General features: G+C 50.6%; 1 protein-coding gene and 1 non-coding gene across 6 annotated transcripts in view; one reads left to right on the top strand and one right to left on the bottom strand.

Moving 5' to 3' along the window:
- Tmem108 (transmembrane protein 108) overlaps window positions 1–20,844 on the top strand; it is a 275,455-nt gene that overhangs the window by 250,607 nt on the left and 4,004 nt on the right. For all 5 annotated transcript variants that reach the window (XM_057766265.1, XM_057766262.1, XM_057766264.1 and 2 more), the window contains 2 exons: window positions 9,801–11,198; window positions 19,408–19,562. In XM_057766265.1, coding sequence (XP_057622248.1) covers window positions 9,801–11,198; window positions 19,408–19,562 — 1,553 coding nt within the window. The remainder of the gene's footprint in view (window positions 1–9,800; window positions 11,199–19,407; window positions 19,563–20,844) is intronic.
- LOC130874070 (U6 spliceosomal RNA) lies at window positions 20,354–20,462 on the bottom strand. The gene has a single exon (XR_009057109.1). It is a non-coding gene; the product is annotated as a U6 spliceosomal RNA (small nuclear RNA).

Raw genomic sequence — 20,844 nt, 5'->3', positions numbered from 1 at the left:
GTGTGGGGTCCGTGTCTGGAGAGAAGTGGGCCCCTGTCTTTGTAAGCACTCAGTTTTACAGTGGAAATCTTTGTTCCTTGAAACTGGCCCTTTGGGTAGGGTGCCGTGGTTCCTCAGGAGTTAGGGCGCAGCTGTCCGAGGGAAGCATCATGGGTCACTGGTGTCGGGGTCCTTGCAGGCATGGTCTGGCTGTTAACGTGTGAGAACATTGCTTTCACTTTCGGCCTTTTGAGTCTACATTTCCTAAAGCATAGCATAGTTTGTCACAGTTACTAACACCGTGTGCTGCACGGTTAGCACCATGCTGTCCCTGGATTCTGCCTAGTTTTCTTTTTCCATTCCAGGAACCCACAACTATATTTAATCTTCATGATTTTTAGGCTCCACACAGACATGATGGTTTCTGACTACTGTGTGTGTGTATGTGTAAGGCACGTGTGTGGATATCAGAAGACAACTTTTATGGAGTTGGAGTTGGTTCTCTCCTTCCACCTTTCTGTGGGTTCCAGGAACGGAGTTCAGGTCACCAGGCTGCGTGGCACTTTTACCCACTGAGCCATCCCACTGGCCCCACCCTGACAGTTCCGAGGAGTATAGACCAGGCATTGGTAAAGTGTTCCTCAACTTGGGACTTTTCTGGTGTTTTTCGTTTTGTTTTTGTAACCACACTGGGATTATAGGTTTAAGGGAGCAAACTGAGAAGGCAAGGTGCCGATTTTCATAATATGTAAACTGTCATGATTCTAGCATGACCAGTGTTGACTTTGATCTCCTGGCTGAAGCCCGCATGCTCTGCCTCTGTAAGACGTAGGACATTTTCTCTAAAGTCTTGCTTTGGGGGTGGGGGTTGAGACAGGGTTCCTCTGTGTAGCCCTGACTGTCCTGGAACTCACTCTGTAGACCAGGCTGGCCTTGAACTCAGAAATCCACCAGCCTCTGTTTAGTGAGTGCTGGGATTAAAGGCGTGTACCACCGCTACTTCGTTGTTGATTAACTTGGAAATTTATACTTTCCTCATGGTGGGAACATTTAAAATTCTTTTAGTTTTGAGACCGTTTCCCTATGTAACCTGGTGGCCTCAACGGTGCGACCTGCCTGAGCCTCCCAAGTGCTGGGATTAAAGATGTGCGCTAGCACACCTAGGATTTGAACCTTTTCTTTTGGTTATTTTGAAATGTACAATACTGTCATTTGCTGTGGTCACGTGCTGCACACTAGGTCCCGGGGCTTTTCCTGTTTCACCGGAACTCTGACAGCCTCCTCCAACCTTCCCCTGACCCCCCCTGATCTCCCAGCATTCTCATGACCTCCCTTTTGTTAACTGGGCAGAGCCACAGGCTCTCAGCACTTGTTTTCTCTCCTCTGATGTCAACAAGATGTCTCCTGAATATTGATGATCCTGTAATCTTATTACAGGCTACCTTGACCTCTTCGTCCATCTTGCTCTGACTCTCACTGTCTGGGAAGTCTTCAAGGGACTGCTCCCTCATCGGAGAGGAGAGAGTGCCACACCTTCAGTGTGACAGGAGACCACACCTTCAGTCTGCAGGGACCAGTCTCCTCCAGCTTTATTCTGTCCTGTGGTGATAGGAGCTTTGTGACACTCTACTGCGTTTCCTTCTTCTTTGGGGGTGGGAGGAACCTGTATCTATCACAGAAATCATGATGCTCTAGAAAGAGGCAGGCAGAAGGAAGACCTTTAAGGCCTGTTTCTCCACCTCCACCCCTGTGTTGAAACCCAGGATGACCACTGAATACCACACCACGTGGGGATGCTAGTTCACTCACTGCTGCCCCTAGCAACATTCTTAAACACAGGACTGATGCTGTAGTTATTCCTCATTCCATTCATAAAAAGGGGTCATTTGTCTCTGCCAGATTTAGCTGGGAAAAAAAAAAGATTTAGCTGGGTGATTTGGCTAAGGCAGTGACATCCACTTCCCCATTGACCATCATGTGGTGCCAGTAGCTAGAAGTTCGCTAGCCTTGAAGGCCAGGGTTCTGCCTCAGTTCGCTTCCACATGATCCCTTTATCTGAGCTGCTCAGGTTTCCAGACATCCTGCTCACTGGCTTGTAAGAGTAAGTACCCCAAGACCACACCCTGTATGTCTAGCCCCAGAGGTCATTCAGCCATCGTCCCATACCCAGGGAGGGAACAAAGACTACCGCTCGAGGGGCTTGCCAATGTTACTTTGAAGAAGAATGAGCAGATTTAGATATGCCTTTGTGGTCATTTGTGGAAAAGAGAACTTCCATTGCAGACAGGGATTTCAAAGGGTCTCATTCTTCAGCAAATATTTACTGTAGCTCAGCTGTTGAGCTAGATAGGAGGACTATGACATTGAACCTGACCATCCCAACCCTGGCGGTTTAGCCAGAGCACAGATGGAAAGTAGATCAAGCCTTGGCTATTTCCATTCAGAGAGATGAGCTCAGAGAGTACAGGTTCACACACACACCCAGTTCCCAGCAAATCAGAATAAAAGACGGATAACCAAAGGCTGAAGATAAAAGGCTGTGGAGTTACCTGTGTGTGGCTGCATTCAAGAGCATAGCGTTTCAAATCGCAGTCACTGATAACAATGGTTCTCTTCTCAGTAACAATGTTGTCTTTATCCTACATTCTTCAGCGCATGCAGGACACTTTTCTGAATCAAAAATTCCTCCATCTTCAGGATCTCTTTCTTGAGCATCTAGGATCAAAGGAGCCTGGGTTTTATCCTGAACTGCTGTGTGGCAACCCTTTGGATCTTAGACAAATGGTTTAACCATATGATCACTTGGAGATGGGGGAAACGTGACCTACAAATGTATCATGCTTGTCTGTTTCTTGTTCCAATGTGTATGTTCTATGTGTATGAGGTCAGGAGGAGCGGGGAGAAATGAGAAGGTATGAACATGTATGTGGTTGTGAGCATACTCATGTTCCTGTATGTTCATATACATGTTTGACTAGGAAGCTGTTATCTGTCAGTCTCCCAGAGCTATAGCACAAAATAAACTCACATTGGCCAGAGGCCACAAGTGTGTCAAGGCACGCAGGCCCAACTCACGTGGTTTTCTTGCTTGCCTGTGTTCTAGAGACTGCTCTGGGAAGCAGTTCCCAGTGGAGTCATGGACCCCATCAGTCCAGTTGTTGAACCCGTGATCTCTGGACATTTCTGGAACCCACCAGGTGATGGTCCCAGGTAGCTCATAGCACTGAGCAGAGCTCCAGCCCTGAGAATGGATGCCCGACTTGATGGGAGGGAGCTTGTGGAATATGGCTGCCCAGAGAAGGGGAAGCACCAAAGATTTGGGCTAAGGGCTCCTAGTCAAGGTCAAGAGACCTGCACTGTGCCTCTTCAGAGCAGTGACCCGGACCCCCTGAACTCTATGACGCAAACCTAATTCTAAGTTAAAACCATGCTCCAAAGAACTAGAGTTTGTATATGGCTTTTAAAATAAAAGGAGCCATTGGAATTGAAAGAACAGAGCACACTAGAGTCCTGGAAACACACTGAGAAAGAGCCCTAAGAGTTTAGAGCATCAGTGGGATCAGCCAGGCAGTGTGCTGGCCTGAGTTGCTTCCCCTTCTAACCCCCCTGTGTAGCTGTGGTTACTGTAAGTCATTTTACTTTTGGGGTCTTTGCCTTCTCATCATCAGGTGAAGGGGTTAAATGCCAATGGTCCAGACAACCCTTTCTGAGTAGAAGAAAATTTTGGAATTAGGAACTTCATTTCTAGGCAAGGTTGTAGGTCATTGTCCACGAAGGAAACAGCTGGGGCCTGGCCTGCTGTTCTAGAGGCACACTTTGATTGTGTAAGAGGAGCACCAGATGCAGAATGTAAATTCGCAAATGTCCTAGTATACTCTGTGCTGCCCCAGCTGGGTAACTTACAATTTCCTCAGCATTCTGGAGTCTGGAAGTCCAAAGTTAAGAGCTGGTGTCCAGGAGGGTCCTCATGCTTTTCCATCCATGAGAGAAGAGGAAAGAGCATCCAATGTATCGTTCTAAAAGGAACCCACTCCCTCAAAAGTGACTGCTACTCCCCTGCAGGCTGTACCCTTGATCCCAATGCCTCCTCTTAGGGCTAGCTTCCCAGTACTGTGGCTTTGCAAGTTAAGTTAATGATGCAAGACCTTTGGCAGACCCTTTAAACCATTATACTATGTCCTAGTTTGAAAAGTAAAAATGCCCACCAGGGGTGATAGCACACAGTCATTTATTCCAGCACTCAGGAGGATCACAAGTTCAAGGCTAGTACAGGCTACTTAACGAGTTCCTGTCTCAAAGGGATAAAGAAATAAAAATAAAAACGCCTGTGAATAGGCTTAAAGCTGTAAGAAAGTGCTTTGCCACAGTTGTTCATGAATCTGAGGGCTGACTGGACTCTGTTAGGTGGCATTCATTAGCGTCTCCTTGGTGGTGACAATCCAGTGGTAGCCCAAGGTGGGGCTGTCCTGCAGGCTTCTTTGCTGTCACATTTGATGCCTGGCTGAGGCCTCAGGAATTCCTGTCACACCACACACTCCTAATACAAGACTAACACTGTCCCCAAGAGAAACACAGAAGCTATGAGATCTTCTCTGCTATGACCTAGACAGGCAGAGTGGTCACAAGAGCCCGGCTAGGCTCAACAGAAAAGGAAACCGTTGCCATCTTTTAGAGGAAAAGGACTTATCAGAACCTGCAGAGACGTGACTTAGCCACATCAGGCATCTGGTAGGTCCGTCCAAGTTGCCATCTTGTTCAGTGATGGGACATAGCTCTAACACCTGTGATTGCCTGAGATAGGATTAAAAAGTCAGTGGATGGAATACCCTGCTTTATCAACTGGATAAGGAGAATCCACTTAAGAAGATCCCTCAAATAAGGAAATGAAATCGAACTCTGCTTATATGAACTATTAATGTATACAGACTTTAAACATACAGTTTCCAAGGAAGACAGAAAAAACTCAGCCTAGAAAAATTCCCAAAGATGGTAAATCATAGCCTTTGACGGTGGAGGGCAGAGTGGAGGGGGCAAGCAGAGAGAAGTTAAGGGTGGGGAAGAGAGTTCAGCAATAAAGCTCATTTAGCATGCCTAAGACTCTGGGTGTCCATCTTCAGCCATGACAAAAACAAACAACAGAAAAGGCATGTTAAGCAGAAGTGGTTGAAATATAATCCTTAGAGCCAGGCTTTGCTGAGTCCCAGCTCACCATTCCTCAGCTGAGTGGCTACCAACAAGGTCCTCTGACTTCCCTCTATCGATTGCAGCATGGAGCTAATAAGAGCACCCCTGTCCAGATGCCGCGAGGACAGATATGCCTGCAAAGGTTTGCTCTTCCAGCCACTTCCTCGCCTGTGCCAGATGCAAATGCCAGTGCCCAATATGGACTGTGGGCAGTCAACCAAGCACACAGGAGGAGGATGCCTTCTCCATCCTTGGAGATGACATGGGCGTGGGAATTCTAGAGAGGAGGCGGCCTTCCTGTGACATCTGGGCACCCATCAGTCTATGGGTTCCCACTGTCCCCCATCCCCCCCCATACTTATCCTCACTCTGGCACGTTTTTTAAAATTTGGTTCTACATTTTAAGTATGTCAAGCTAGATTTTAGTTTTAGTGACTCTTACATATTTGGAATCAGAGGCTCCAGAGTCTATTATGCAAATCCATGCAAATGATATGTAAAGAGGCAGTCACTCCAGATTGTGGGGAGGGGGAGTGTGTGGACCTGTACAAAGGGGCCTTGAATGAAAATTTGCATGTGTTAGCGGAGCCGCTGTACATTCTCTGTGACAGTACATGTCACAGCCTTCATTTGCTAACCTTTTGTGCTAAGGAGAAAGGGTGTAAGCTCTTGTCTCATTTCCATACCCAAGGTGACAGTAAGGTCGGAGTTGGACAGTTCAACCCTTGTAGCTATTTTATGATACAAATGAAATTTTTTATTTTTAAAATAATGGCTGTAATCCAGGCTGTCTCCTTGTTGTGTGACTTTTCCAGGGGAGACATGAACAAATGTCTAGTGGCCCCATTCAGGGCACAATAGCAAACCAAAGAAATGATTCCCCCCAAACCTAGCTTGGCGATCCTATGGGCAGGAACGTGTGTCATTCAAAGCCCCACCTCGGCGAAAGGTGCACCCCCCAGAGTCCCTGAAGCTCCCCAGCAGGTTCCAACAAAGTCTCCTCTCTCCTTGCAAACATCTGTTACTCACATAAACCAGGAGAAGTGCCATGGTAGTTTTCTAAGTGTCAGGAGCTCCCACAGTCTGTTGAGTCTCAGGGCATGTTTCAATTCAGAGCACACTCCCCAACCAGCCAAATGCTGTTGCACGCGCCACACCTCTGGGTCACCTCTTTGTACAGTGAAGAGGTTGGTTTAGGTGACCTCTAGGGCCCCTCATTATGTGAACCAAAACTCAAAGCCCCAGGGCACCCAGAAATAAATGTATGCATGTATAGCAGCAAAGATTGGAGTCTAAATACGTGATGGAGGAAGGAAATGTCTGGGGAGCCTGGTATCCAAAGAGCAGCGGCAGTAAGGACAGTCAAACTAGATTCTACAGGAACTCCAGTCAAGGGGTCTGGCTGGGGTGATTTGAGCCCCTGTAGGCTCCTAGTGGAGAAATCGGCAGAATTTCTTTCTCTAGCCATTTTAAACCTCAGGGAAACATAAGCCTAGTTCTAGATATCTGCTAACATTCTCCTAGAAGCCAGGTAGCTCTCCTTCCCACTGTGTGCTTGTCCCTGGGGTTAACTTGTGTCTCTTCCCAAACTCTGTGCTGTTGACTCTGAAGCCAAAACAATATTATGTCCTTGGCTCTAGGGCTGTGACTACCAGATACATTCTGTGCTCCAGCTCAGCGGTCCTCGGGGGACTTAATGTTAACTCCAGCGACAGCAGCAGCCACCAAATGGACATAGTTATCCTGCCAGTCCCTGGACTGAAGATCTCCCTAACTCAGTCTTGTGATACCCAAAGGGTATGGAGGATAGGATGAGCACCCAAGAAGTAGGGGTGAGAGTCTGGGGGAGTCTCCTTCAGGCGCATGATATGGGGTGCTCCCAGGAAGATTGGGGCACTTCCATCAGCTCACAGCTTCTCTTGGGTCAGGTTTCCCTGTTTCAACCATTTCAGCCCCCTTGGCTGACCCTCACATCATCTCCCAATGTAAACCACTTACCCGCATGCCCTTCCTCTCTATCTCCTCCCTTTCAGAAGGGTTCTAGTACAAAATGTTTGGACTTGGCTGCTTTAACAAAATAGCACTCTCTGAATGGCTTACACAAGAAACTTATTTCCCTAAAACTTCTGAAGTCTGGGATTTCAAGATCAAAGCGGTACCAGGGTTGGATTCTTGTGGCAGCAGAGGCGAGACCCTCTCCTTGCAAGACTGACGCCTCCTCCTGGCTGCTCTGCCCTCAAAAGAGGATCCGCCTGTGCCCCTGGTATTACCTTGGAATCCCATCTCTTCTTAGAAGGGTAGCAGTCAAATTCGGTTAAGGTTCATCCTATTGGCCTCTGTTCACTTGAATCTCCCTTTTGAATGCCTCTCTCCAAATAGTCACATTCTGAGATTCTGGCATTGGGGGGGGAGAGGAAGCATAGTTCAGCTCATGAGACCAACTTGTAGCAGAGTGTTCCTCACACATCAAAGGTTGCCACGACCAGTGACCACCCCCATGGTGGCAAGCTACAAGGTGTGAGTTTATGGGGCTGGGATAATAACCCTGAAGAGATCGGAGCAATGCAGCAGCATATTGCTTCTGCTGTGGGTACAGCTGATGGGCCTCTGCCTCCCCCTGCATCACTAGTGGCAGTTAACTAGGAAAATCATATGCTTCTGAGACCGTGTGACTTCACACATGTTCCCTTGCCTCCCTGGGCCTTCGTTTCCCACCCTGTCAAGCGGTTGCTAGGTTGAACGTTAGCGTGGTTGCAGTTGCTAGGGTGAAAGTTAGCGTGGTTACAGGACTGACTTGAATGAGCAGAATGTACTGCAAGTGTGTGGGCTGTCTTGTGAATGAAAGTGTAGAAAACTGGCTTGCTCAGGGTGGCCACTGGCCCTGGAGACAGTAGGCGCTGTTGCCTCTGTTAAAGACGAGGCCCGCCAACCTCCCCAGTACTGGCTTAGCTGTGAATATTAGGTCCAAGGGTTATTCCAAAACCCACCACACACTGAATGGTGCTCCAGGCACACTGGCGTTCCTCCCTCTCTGCTTCCTTAAGGCTAGCCAAAGTCCACCATCTCCACTAAACTCCATGAATCCCTGCCGCCCACCGCTGCCCATCCCAGAATTCCTGCCCATGACACCAGTGTGGCCACTTGCCCTTCTAGAGCATGGTGACATGCAGAAGGGCTCTGACAGATCTCTAACTTCTTTCTGGGATCTAGATGGAGTTGAAAAGAAGTCCAAGAATGACAAAGGGTGTTAAGAAGTCAGAATCAGGCCCTATCAAAGTGTCCCGCCACCCATCAGCAACAGAGACCAGCTCTCCCTAACCTACAACAGCCCGTGTGTTCTATTGACATGCAGGGTTACTGGCACATGGTGCTATGATTTTTTGGGGGGTGGGATGAGGGTTTCTCTGTGTAGCTTTGGAGCCTATCCTAGAACTCAGTCTATAGACTAGGCTGGCCTCAAACTCAGAGATCCGCCTGCCTCTGCCTCCTGAGTGCTGGGATTAAAGGCGTGCTCTAGCACTGCTCGGAGGTGCTGCAATTTTATAATCATTTATATTTAGGAAGGCTTTCAAACTCACGGAATTTTATGCTTTTGCATTTTCTCAATAAACTTATAAGGCATCCATTATTACACAGCCCTCTTTGTATTGTTTAGAAGGGCTCCTCTACTCAAAAAGACCAAGCAGTACCAATGTGGACTTCAAGTTCAGCTACAGGAGGAACCACAGGGAAAGCACTTGACAACAAACCCCAAGTAGCCAATGGTCTTTCTTCAGCATTTTCCATCCCAGACTCTACTATGGTGTTAGGGAAGCTAGCTCTGATTGCCCTTCTCTGGACCCATGCCCTCTTCTACCCATCCTGCCCCTATGGCACCAGGGCATCATTGCTTTACTTGAGGGTCTGCCCTGTTTGTACTCTAGAGTGCCAGGAAGGGAAGTGTGGAGTAAGCGAATCTGAATGAGCAGGGGGCTGACATTGGCACTGTGTTCTTGTTCAAGAAAAGGAATAGGGCCGGGCGGTGGTGGCGCACGCCTTTAATCCCAGCACTCGGGAGGCAGAGGCAGGCGGATCTCTGGGAGTTCGAGGCCAGCCTGGTCTACAAGAGCTAGTTCCAGGATAGGAACCAAAAAGCTACGGAGAAACCCTGTCTCGAAAATAAAAAAAAAAAAAGAAAGAAAGCAAAGGAATAGGAGTTGGTAAGCTCTCCCACCCAAGCCTTCCCCCAGTTGGCTCTTAATGGCTCAGGGTTCAGGCTGACCTTGACTACTCCCCAGCTGTGGCTGGCAGGTGGCTTGGAAGTGACAAGCCTCCCAGGCTCCCCCTCCCCTTCCAAGACAGTGTACTGAGGCAGAGGGCTGGTGGGAATTAGAGAATGGGTGGGATTGGATGGTCTGATTGCCTCAGGATCACCTGGTGCTGCTGTCTTTTGTGATAAGTAGCATCCTTTCTCCCTCTGTGGAGACGTTCCCCAGCTGTACATGCAGTTCTTATGGCTCAGAGTGCCAGGGTGCCAGTGTGGCCTGAGGAATGCTCCAGATAGTCTTCCTGCATCCCCAGGGCTTCCTCCAAGTCCTCAGTAAGGATGGCCTGGCTGTGAGTAACACCTCACCGCTCTCCTCTTTCTCCCCCTCCAGGCTTTCTCCTGACCTTGGCACTGACCAAAGCACTGGTACTCGCCGTCCAGGAACCATCTCCCAGGGAATCTTTGCAGACCCTTCCCTCAGGCAGCCCCCCAGGCACCATGGTGACAGCACCTCGCAGCTCTACCAGACTCTCTTCCGTGGTGACACTGAACCCCAAACCTGATGGACGCACCTCGCAGGCTGCAGCTACTATGGAAACAACCTCATCTCATCCAGAAAGGCAGCCTCCTACAGACACCACATCCACTGTTGTGACAGCTGCCGTCCCCCATCCTGAAAGCCCTCTGCCCACAGGTTCCCCTCCAGCTGCCATGACAACCACATCCTCCCACTCAGAGGGCCGCCCCCCAGGGGATGCTGCCCCCACCGTCCTGCCAACAAAGCCAGCAGGAGCCACCAACCGCCCCACAGTATCCCCACGGGCCACCACTCGTAGGCCCCCCAGGCCCCCAGGCTCTTCCAGGAAGGGGGCTGGTGGTTCATCTCGTCCTATCCTACCTGTACCCAGTGGCCACTCAGCAAGGAAGGAAGGCCAGAGGGGACGAAATCAGAGCTCAACACACCTGGGGCAGAAGCGTCCTCTGGGGAAAATTTTCCAGATCTACAAGGGTAACTTTTCGGGGTCTGTGGAGCCAGACCCTTCTGCTCTTACCACCAGGACCCCACTCTGGGGCTACTCCTCTTCGCCGCAGCCCCAGACCGTGTCTCCAGCCACAGCACCCAGAAGCACCTTGTGGGTTCCTCCCACAACCCTGGTACCTGTGAAGGACAAGCCAGGCCTTATCAGACCCAACCAGGGGAGTGGCCCCACATCTACCAGCCCAGCAGGGGAACCGGATGCCACAGCAGCCTCAGGTGTCCCTGCAAGTACACAGCCTGCCCCAGTGCCTTCTCAGCGCCCTCATGGTGACGTGCAGGACAGCCCTAGCCACAGTGACTCTTGGCTTGCTGTCACCCCTGACACTGACAGACCCCTGTCTGCCAGCTCTGGGGTCTTCACGGCTGCCACGGGGCCCACCCAGGCTGCCTTTGATGCCAGTGTCTCAGTCCCTTCCCAGGGCATCCCTCAGGGAGCATCAGCAACCCCTCAGGCCCCAACCTGGCCCTCTGGGATCTCGGAAAGCACTGTTTCTCCAGTTGAGGAGAAGGATGAGGCCTCCCCCACAACAACCAACAGGGGACCGAGACCCCTTTCCACAGTTCTGTCCACAGCCACAGGCAACTTCCTCAACCGCCTGGTCCCCGCTGGGACCTGGAAGCCAGGAACAGTGGGCAACATCTCCCACGTGGCTGAAGGGGACAAGCCCCAGCACAGAGCCACCATCTGCTTGAGCAAGATGGATATTGCCTGGGTCATCCTGGCCATCAGTGTGCCCATCTCTTCCTGCTGTAAGTACCCAGCTTTCTTCCCTCCTCTCTCTTGTCAGCTTTCCCATCCCCCAGATCCTCTTGCCCTTTGAGTTGGGTAGCCCCACGGAATGAACTGCAGAAAACCCCAGATTCCCAGCAAATGAGACAGCATGGGAAGAATCATGGCCCACCCATCCGTCCTGGTCCTGGCCCTAGCTCCCAGAGCTGGCTAGCCACATGTGTTATAGAAACACCAGGCTATCTAAGAGACTTGGCTGACCTAGGATCCAGGTGTTAGGGAGTGGGTGGCAGGGCTGCAGCCCTTGCTTGAAGCATCGGTCCTTCCTGCCTAGAGTTCTGTTGAGTACCCCGTGTCAAGAAACTGGGTACCATGGGTGACAACTGGCCACAGAGCGTTAACGGGCTACAAGTGGAAAAGTCACTGTCGTTCCCCACTTCTCCACCTTGTCTTTCCTCTCCCCCTTCCCCTGAGACAAAGCTTCCATGTGCTGGGAAATCCCATCAGCCTTGACCAACACACAGTTCTCAATGCATGGGCTGAATTAAGGCCTCGGAGTTGCACAGATTTTAGCTCTTCTCCATCCCTACACTACCCAGCCTGCTTTACCCTTCGTAGTCATGTGCACTCTGTGTCCTCTGGACCTTATAGTTCTCTGCTCCATGACAACCAGCATCTCTCTGCAGCATCCTGTCCTCTGAGAGGGAGGCGTCAGGAGATGTTCAAGAATCCGTTATACAGGGTCTCTCAGAACCTTAAGGCCTCCTTTATGGCTTCCTATGTCACACTCTGTTCTCAGAGGATCTTCACAGGACTTGACCCTACCCTACCTCACACCACGTGCTCCTCAGTCCCCCAGACAGCCTGTTCTCTGACCTATCATTTTCTGCCCAGCTCTCTTGAGAACCTCAAGTCTGCCTTGTCATTTTTGCCCTGTGGTCCCTAAGTGGTGTTCACCCCAGTCCCAAAGGCATTGGGGAACAGAATTCTTGGCCCAAGCTCCTCATCCGTGACCCTCAGGGTCTCCTTCATAGAACTGCCTTGCCCAAACCTACTATATCTGCCACGTCTGAATGGTCACCACTTTACCCCTGGTCCCCTAGAAGTGCAGCTTTCCATACATGCTCAAGCATACCAAGAAAGTCAGCGGGGACCACTTCAGCCACACTAACAGAGCCTGTTGGCTAATCAGGCTTCGATCACCCTATGAACTAACCCTTGGTCTTAAATGAAGCCACGAGGCTTCCCACAGGGAGACTGTGAAGCCAGGATGCCACCCTTCCCTCACGTCACAGGCCAGCACAGAACGCTTAGGCCCTTACCGTGGCTGGGTTTCCACTCATCGATTCACTGAAGCGCCTCTTCTCCCAGCTTTGCTGAAAACCCTTGTGTCAGGCTGGAAAGCCGTGCCTGCTCCAGGACCCAGTGCAGGGAAACACGTAAAGTTGGCGATGTCTCGTGCTCCATGGGAGCAGCTCTGTTGTCTGTGGTGGGAACACATGTGATGTTTAAGCTGTTCTTACCTGTTTCTAAAAGAGGGATGAGATGGAGAAAAGATAGCACTATTGATAAGCAAATAATATAAAAGCAATTACTTCTCACATTAATAATCTCCCAGTGTGTCAGATGCTCTAGTTTACAGTCAGAGCTCCAGGTATGTTTTATACTATCCCTACACTGTCTACACAAAATAAACAAGTACACACAGCGCCGAGGTGGCAGAAGGCTTTGGTCATCACCCACACTCTACCCTTGAGTTGGTAAACTGATGTCAACCAAGGCAGGAACAGAGACACAGCCTCAAGCTGCATCTCACGGACAATTCAGAGCTACAAGAGCAGCCTTCGGGTTCTGGGGGGCGGGGGTAGGACACCCTTTCTAAAGATCTGATTTTGTTCATGCTGGACTTTTAGCCCCATGACTGTGAAAGACAGCAGGGCCCACTTTCTTGGCGTTTCTGCATTTGCACAGGGGATCCCTCCAGGTTGGATCCAGGCTGCCTCTACATCAACCCTGTGTCCTATGGGCAATCCTTGACCACAACCACGGAATATTTAGAGTATCTGTCCAGTCTCAGAGCCCTAGGTGCTGCTCATAGAAATACTCACCTGTCTGGGATGTTTCCATAGTCCTGCCCTGCCTATCTAGGGACCACACAAGCTGATCTCCTCACGACCCATGTTCCAACCTTCCCTACTGTCTTTGTACCCCAAGGCTACTCTACAGCCCTCATAGTCGATCCCATCCCTTGCCAGACTGTCAAGTATTCCCGGCTGGTAGCAAAGTGTGAATGTAGACTTTATCGCCTCTAGCAAAGGGGCTAGGAGAGAAGCCAGGTTGTGCAGAGCAGTGGGGACTTGACCGTAGCTGTGCTTTCTCCACCCCATGCTTGCTTGTCTTAGGGTGATTTCCCCTGGTTCTAGTGGAAGTCGGTGATGAGAAGAGCGAATTCTGAGCCTGCACATGGATGCAGGGTCAACAGCTCACCCGTCTTCCCCATCACAAGCCCTCCCAGTGGCTGGAAGGGCACCCGTGTCCAGGGTTGAGAAGTGCTTTGTCTCCCGAGCCCTGCCAGACACTCTCTGCCAACTCTGTTTTAGATGTGCTGAGAACTGAAATTGATTGGCTCCAGGCCACTGCGAACTAGGGCCAGGAGCCCTCTGGCTGCTACGCAGGTCTCTGCTGCCACCATCAGGATGCATGGAACGCGCTGCCTCCTATCGGCAGCCTCTGGCCCGCCATTGGTCACTGCTCACCAGTAGGTGCTCCGGGCTGTCACAGAACCCTCTGGAGGCTCCGCTGAGCTCCCTGGCCTGTCTCCCAGCCACCCTCATGAGAAGGCTGGAGCTTTGGGGAGGATTAGATAAAGAAGCCAGGGACACTGCAGGCGTGCTGCACCACCAATCCAAGTTCAACCTGACAGGGCCAAGGAGAGCTGCTCCCTGACCTTAGCAATGCACCTTGCCCCCAAACAGGGCTTCTTCTAGACTCTGGGCCATTTGTATAATATTCCAAGGGTGATATGTTATAGGGACCATGATTCTTAGCTGTGTTTGTTGTTCAATGAATGTTAACAGTACTCAGACATATACCTACATGTGCAGTGTGTGTGTGTAAGAGAGAGAGAGAGAGAGAATGTTTACTCGCAGAACCTAATGGCTTTGTCATTACCATTTAAGAAAACTTGGGTTAGGTTGATTCTTACCAAGCAGCAGAGAAGACAGACCCAAAGAAAGTGTGGCTGGGTATTCTTATGATGATGGACCAATGGGAGGAGAAGGTACTGAGATAGCTACAGCAAGGCAGGGTTGTCCACGGATTGTCATCCTGCCCATAACCCTGTCAAGATAAAATAGCTACCTCTGGGCTTCAAGGTAGTGTCCCCTGCTAGACTTCTAAACACCCAGTTCCCACTGTCAGGATAAGGAGCCAGACACTAAGCCACAAGTTTCCTTGGGCTTACGGGCTTATATCCAGGGCACGGGAGCTGAAACCCATCCCAGTCCCCGTCTGCAGCCACTCAAGTACTTTATGGAGTGCCCTGCAGCCCTAAAAATGGCTTGTGGAATCAAACACACCTGCCCACACACCCGGCTCTTACCTCTTTGCTGTGGACTTATCCAAGAGAAGAGAAAGCACCAGAACGTAGGTTGAAAGAGGTGTCTACTGCATTTGTTCAGGTTCCTTTAAGAGGGAGGCACCAAGATGGAATCAGGCTTGCAAGGCAGCACAACTATAAAATACCCAGGAAGAGCTGGAGTAAGCAAGACAAACCATACGCAGCAATGCAGGCCTCCTACCTTGGAAAAAGATGGGAAATAATGAGGCTGGACCATTTGAGAGTGTTTCTCCTGGGCCAATGGGAGGCCTGGAGCTGTAGAGGGACCCTAAGGGACTGAGCATGCTCTGCTACCCCCGCCAGTCAGTCATGATGCAGGCATCTGGTAAGCGTGGCCTGGGCACCGGGATGGCGGTGAATCTGGAGGGGCAGTAGAATGTGGGCAGGGCTTTTCCACACTTGTAATGCTACCTCCAGGCCCCATGAAAATCTGGGCCATGCACTTGAGAGTCTGGTGGGGAAGATGCTCAAGAAATGGCAGTGTGGAGGGGTAGCTGTTCTCGTCTCCTGAGGATGTATAGTACATGTTCCAACAGGCCCAACAGCTGGCAATTCAGCAGGTATTCGAAAAGGTTGGGTCTCCTGGGGGACCTGTGGGCTTGGATTACCACGGCTTATCACCCACAAGGTCATGTCATGGGAACCCAGTACCCAGGGCTCAAACTTTATACCAGTGACTCTTCTTCCTTGTCCCAGAATGTTCCTGGGGAAGCCAAGAGAGCTTGCTTCACTCTCGGGCTGTTCTAGAATTGCAGGACCGAGGAGCCCCACTCATTCCCTGTAGAGTCTCGGTGTCTGTCGCCTTTGGAGACATGAAGCCGTTGGTTCTTTGGCTAAATGAATACATGGCTCACACCCTGTGTTCACTGTGTAGCTTACAAAGGGCTTCTAAGGCCACACTGTGTGTTTCTCTAGTGTTTAGACAGACAATAAGCATCTACTTGAAGTTTACCAAAACCAGGTTCAAGGTGTGTGGTCTCGGTCAACGTTAACTTCAGGGGCCTTCAGTTACTCTTCCCGTGCCATGCCTTTCTCACACAGTGACGACGTGGGTTGAAGAAGCCTGTAAACTCCATAATGCTGAGTGCATATTAGACTCCTTAAGTCCCGGCTCTACTTTCCTCTCTTGGATGAAAGGACAGACCACTGAACTCAAAGTTCCAAGCAGAGCTAGAGTATTAGCCTTGAGCCCCTGACTCCTGGAGCCAGCAGTCTGTCTACAGCTCTCCTGTAGAAGGTTTGTGAGAAACAGAGCCCACCACACCTCCCACAGACAGGATTGCTGCACTTTGCACAGACAGGCTTCAGAGGCAGCCGCGGTCTGGCATCCTAGACACAGCAATGTGTAGTTGGTTGTTTCTACTCTTTACTCTTTGAGGGGGCCCTCCACCCAGCTCCCAAATAAATACTCAGAGGAAACATTATTACTTATAAATGCCCAGCCTTAACTTGGCTTATTTCTTGCTAGCTTTTCTTAAATTATCCCGTCTACCTTTTGCCTCTGGGCTTTTATCCCTCTCTATTCTATCTACCTTTCTTTCCTTCTTACTCTGTGGCTGGCTGTGTCAATGGCTGCCTGGTCCTGGTGTCCTCCTCTCCTTTTCTTGCTTCCGTGATCTCCTCTTCCCAGATTTCTCATTTTTCCTCCCTGCCTGCCAGTCCCACTTGTTTTTCTCTCCTGCCTGGCTATTGACTGTTCAGCTCTTTATTAGACAATCAGGTGTTTTAGGCAAGCAAAGTAACACAGCTTCACAGAGCTAAACAAATGCAACATGAAAGAATGCAACACATCGTTGCATCATTAAACAAATGCTCCACAGCATAAACAAATGTAACACACCTTCAAGTGATAATTCCACAACAGCAGTGAGCATGCTCAGCCAGCTCGGCAGCATGGCCTTGGGAAGTTCATCTCTCTGGATTTTGACTCCCTGCTTTCAGACTAAGAATAACAGAGAAAAAAAAATCACCAGATACTGGGCAGAATTCTGCTGCATGCAGGAGGTGCATGTGAACTGCACAGAGGTCAAGAGGTCGAGGGACTTACTCAAGTTTGTGAACATTGTGTTAATGTTGGGTTCTAAAATCCCACATCCCTCTCGCCCCAGGACTGAGAGTCTCTAAGTCCATCTCTACCACTTTGATCTTGCTTGCATATCTGTGGGTCCAAGGCACGGATATCCCCCTTCCTCAGAGACGTGACTTTTGAGGACAATGTCCCCTATTTGCAGACTGTGGCACTGAAGTGTGTGATGTGATGTCAGATGTCCTCATAGGCCGGCAAGAGAAAAGTGGCTGTTTGTCCCTGCCAGCTCCCCACTTCCCCCTGGGCTCCAGCTTCTACAGAGCTGAGAAAACCTCTGTCCTCGCTTCTGAATGTTCCTATTTCTGTAGGGAGTTGGCTTTACTAGCGTGAATTGCCCTGACTGCTTCCTCCTTGATGCTTCAGAGGCAGAGACTGGGCTATGAGGGGATAAAGGTAATAGGAAGGGGGGGAGGGACCTGTGACAGCCAGCTGTGTTCTTCAGACCATGGTGTCTCCCAGCAGAATGAAAAGGTGGCCTAACTGTTCTGTTTCCACATTGGGCTTTGAAGCACCTCTGCCCCTTCTTTCAAGCAGTGAAGAAAGGGTTTCAGAAGGATTCAGAGGAAAGACAGATCCACAAAACTCGAACAATCTGATGCCAGCCAGTGTCTGAAATCCCCATGAGCCTATTCGGAAGTCCCCTCCATGTGCTCTCAAGCCGCTTTAGAGGCCGGCCTAGCAAATGGGAAGGAAGTCCTTCTGTTCAAAGCAGATGCAACAAAATGGAAATGGAGGCTGCCTCCTGACCTTGTTTAGAGATGATCTCCAGAGGGCCAGTGGTGGGGAGGAAAGTGGCAGAATGTTCCTGGAGCCTGGGCTCTGAGATCTCGGCTCACATATGCGCCAGCTTCTGCAGCTGCCCGGCATCCTGACAGTGTGCTCAGGCTACATCGCTCAAACCCCTGGACTTTCCAAGGGAGCTGGCCCTCTGCTGCCCCCTGGTGCTGGCCTCTGAACAGAGCAGCCTGAGTCCCCATTCCCAGACACTGAGGTGCCAGGCACCTTCAGGATGTCGGTCAGGTACATACAGGCCTGACTCTTCCCCTTCACTGTGGAAGGTTCTGGTGCTGGTGAACCTAGGCAGTACACACTTACCCACTCCCTAGCTGTCCCCCCATGACATACCACCATTCTGCTGTGTGAGTCTGGACAAGGCACCCCACCTCTTCAACCTCAGGTGCTCCTTGGGGCCGTACCAGAGCCACTGTTTGCACCTGGTTCATCAACAAAGCCCATGCACATGCCTTCCTCCAGGACTCTTGTCTCAGAGACTGAAGAGACAAGGGTCACATGTCACACGGTGTGAGGGCAGCCTGAGAAGAGCTGTGCTGCTGTCCCCTCAGCAGGGTGAGCCCTGGTGTCAACCTCAGGCAGAAACCCAGGTGTTAAAGACCAGAAACTTTAGAGCCCTCACATCCAGATGTGCTCTTAAGCCTATCAATAAAATAACTACTGTTCTATCTAAAAAGTATGGGCTCTTCACATTGACTCTTTGCTTTAAGCTTTCCTTTGGACCTCAATCAATATCGATAATGTCCCTGAAATGTAAACCTATATGACTGCAGTACACATCTTTTTAAATGAGCCTGGGGGTTGGCTAATGCATCTGTCATTCTCCTGCTTCGGCTGCTGTCTTCCCAAAGAGTGGGGCCCTGAACAGGCACGCTGGTCTTTGCGGCAGGTGCTGGGGAGCTCTCCACCAGATGAACAAAGCCCTTGCTTGACACACTACAGCATTGCAGCAACCACAAATGTCCACCAAATGCACGCAGCCTCCCTGCCCCAAGCCCGGAGGTACACCTCTCAACCCTGCCCTGGCTTCTCCTCTACCTCCCCACACACTCCCTGCCATGTTGCTCTTTCTCACACACACCTGGACTGTCCACACTTTGGTCCCTTCTTTGCACATGCAGATCCCCAATCCTGAAACACACTGCCCATTCTGCATGTGGCCAGCTCCTCCCCGTGATGCCAGTTCCCTTGCTATGAGGCCATCACCGGGACTAAAGCAGCCTCTCTCACTTGGCCATTTTGTCTTCACTGGGTAGTCATCTGTGTTGAATCCACCTGATTGGTCGTCTTACCTATGTTATTTTCTAGCCTCTTCTGCAAGCACACGATAGAATGGATGCTTAGGAAAACAGTGGCGACTATTAACAGTTTCTAGCACACAGTAGGCACTCAACATAAAGGTAGAGGTTGAACAATCAGCTAAGTAAGTGAAGGCTAGCGCAGTTGTCGAGGGCTTGTCTTACATGCACAAAGCCCTGGTTTCAGTCCCCAGCTCTACTTAAAGCAGGCATGGTGACACGGACCTGTGATCTCAGAACTCAGAAGGATCAGAGATTGAAGGCCATCCTCATTACACAGTGGGCTCAAGGCCAGCCTGGGATACAGGAGTCTATTCTTTTAAATGAATGAATGCGCTAAGTGACTGAGGACAGTACCACCTCCTCTGCACCCCGCTGGGGCTTAGGCACTTGACTCTCCCAACTCTGTTCTCTGACTGGAACTCTCTCCACAGCCGTCCTGTTGACAGTGTGCTGCATGAGGAGGAAGAAGAAGACGGGCAACCCTGAGAATAACCTGAGCTACTGGAACAATGCCATCACCATGGACTACTTCAGCAGGCATGCAGTGGAGCTCCCAAGGGAGATCCAGTCCCTGGAGACCTCAGAGGTAACAGCCCCACACCTCCACGGTCACTCTCCACAGAGAGAGTACCTGCTCAGCCCTGAGCGGCGCAATGCTCTGTGGGCCAGGAGCTTCTCCTCCTGCTCCAGCCCGACCGAACTCGGGATCTGATTCTGAAGCAAGATCCAGGGGTAATTTCTGCACACCAAAGTCTGGGGAAACGGTCGTCAGTCTGGGAATAAGTAACAAATGTTTACTGAGGAAATGTTTTGTGGCAAGCAGTCTCTGGGGACGGTGAAGATGAATGTATGCTCTCGGGGGACTTCCAATTCTGAGTCGTGGCTGGGAGATGAAGCTTGGTGCCATTCAAAAGCAAACCAAATTAAGAATAGTAACAGATGAAACGCAGGGGAGAAAGCCCCATCCCCAAGAGGCTCAGGGAGGGTTTGGGTTTTGCTAGGTAGGCCAACAAAGGGAGATGGACGCCTTGGAGATGGTTGGAGAGAGATGGGGGGCAGCCGAGCTGAGTTGCTGTGACGGTGTATCTTGCCTACCCTGCACCTCCTTCTTGGGCCTCTAGGATGAGCTTCAGTAATGGAATACAGCCACATTGTTTCCTTGTTCAAAACCCAGCTGGGCTCCCCACTTAAGGATTAAGGTTTTAGGTGCCCTGAGGGAGACCAGCCCCTCTCAAGCCCTCACCACCCCAGCAGTCAACTTTCTGACCTCACAGGATGCCTGCCCCTTTCTTCCTCATTTAGCAAACTCCACCCATCCATGCTGGATATTCATTCCTCCGTGGCACCCCTCCCAGGTCTGTGTGTGTGAACTGTCCCTACAGTCTTCTCTCCCTCCATGGACCACCCTTTTTTTTCTTGCACAGGAGCCATGCTAATCGTCTCTGTGTTGTTCCAGTTTTAGTCTATGTGCTGCCAAAGGGAGCACCCAGCTCGCCCTCTTTAACCCACTTTCGGAGCACCGCTGTGCGAGTGTCTGTGTAACACACCAGACTGGATGTGGCGCTCTTGCCGGGCCTTAACCCCCCCCCCCCACTTTCACACGCTGATGGCTGCAGATGGCTAGGAGAGCAACCTGTCCGTCCCCTCACACCTCTGGCAGTAGATGAGCACAGACACCACATGGGAGCCAGATGACCTCTCAAAAGCGTGACCCCATTAGCCATGGATCCCAGCTCCCGAGTGACTCCTCTCTGCACAGTAACAAGGAGCTAAGGTTGGGTGTGGTGATGCACACCTGTGGTCCCAGCACTGGGGTGGCAGAGGTAGGAAGAGCAGAAGTCCAAGCTACTTTGTTACTTTGGGAGTTC

The sequence above is a fragment of the Chionomys nivalis genome, chromosome 4 (assembly GCF_950005125.1).
Source record: "Chionomys nivalis chromosome 4, mChiNiv1.1, whole genome shotgun sequence".
Taxonomy (NCBI): Eukaryota; Metazoa; Chordata; class Mammalia; order Rodentia; family Cricetidae; genus Chionomys; species Chionomys nivalis.
Note: the sequence above shows the minus strand (reverse complement) of the source record. Positions and strands in the feature narration are given on the sequence as shown.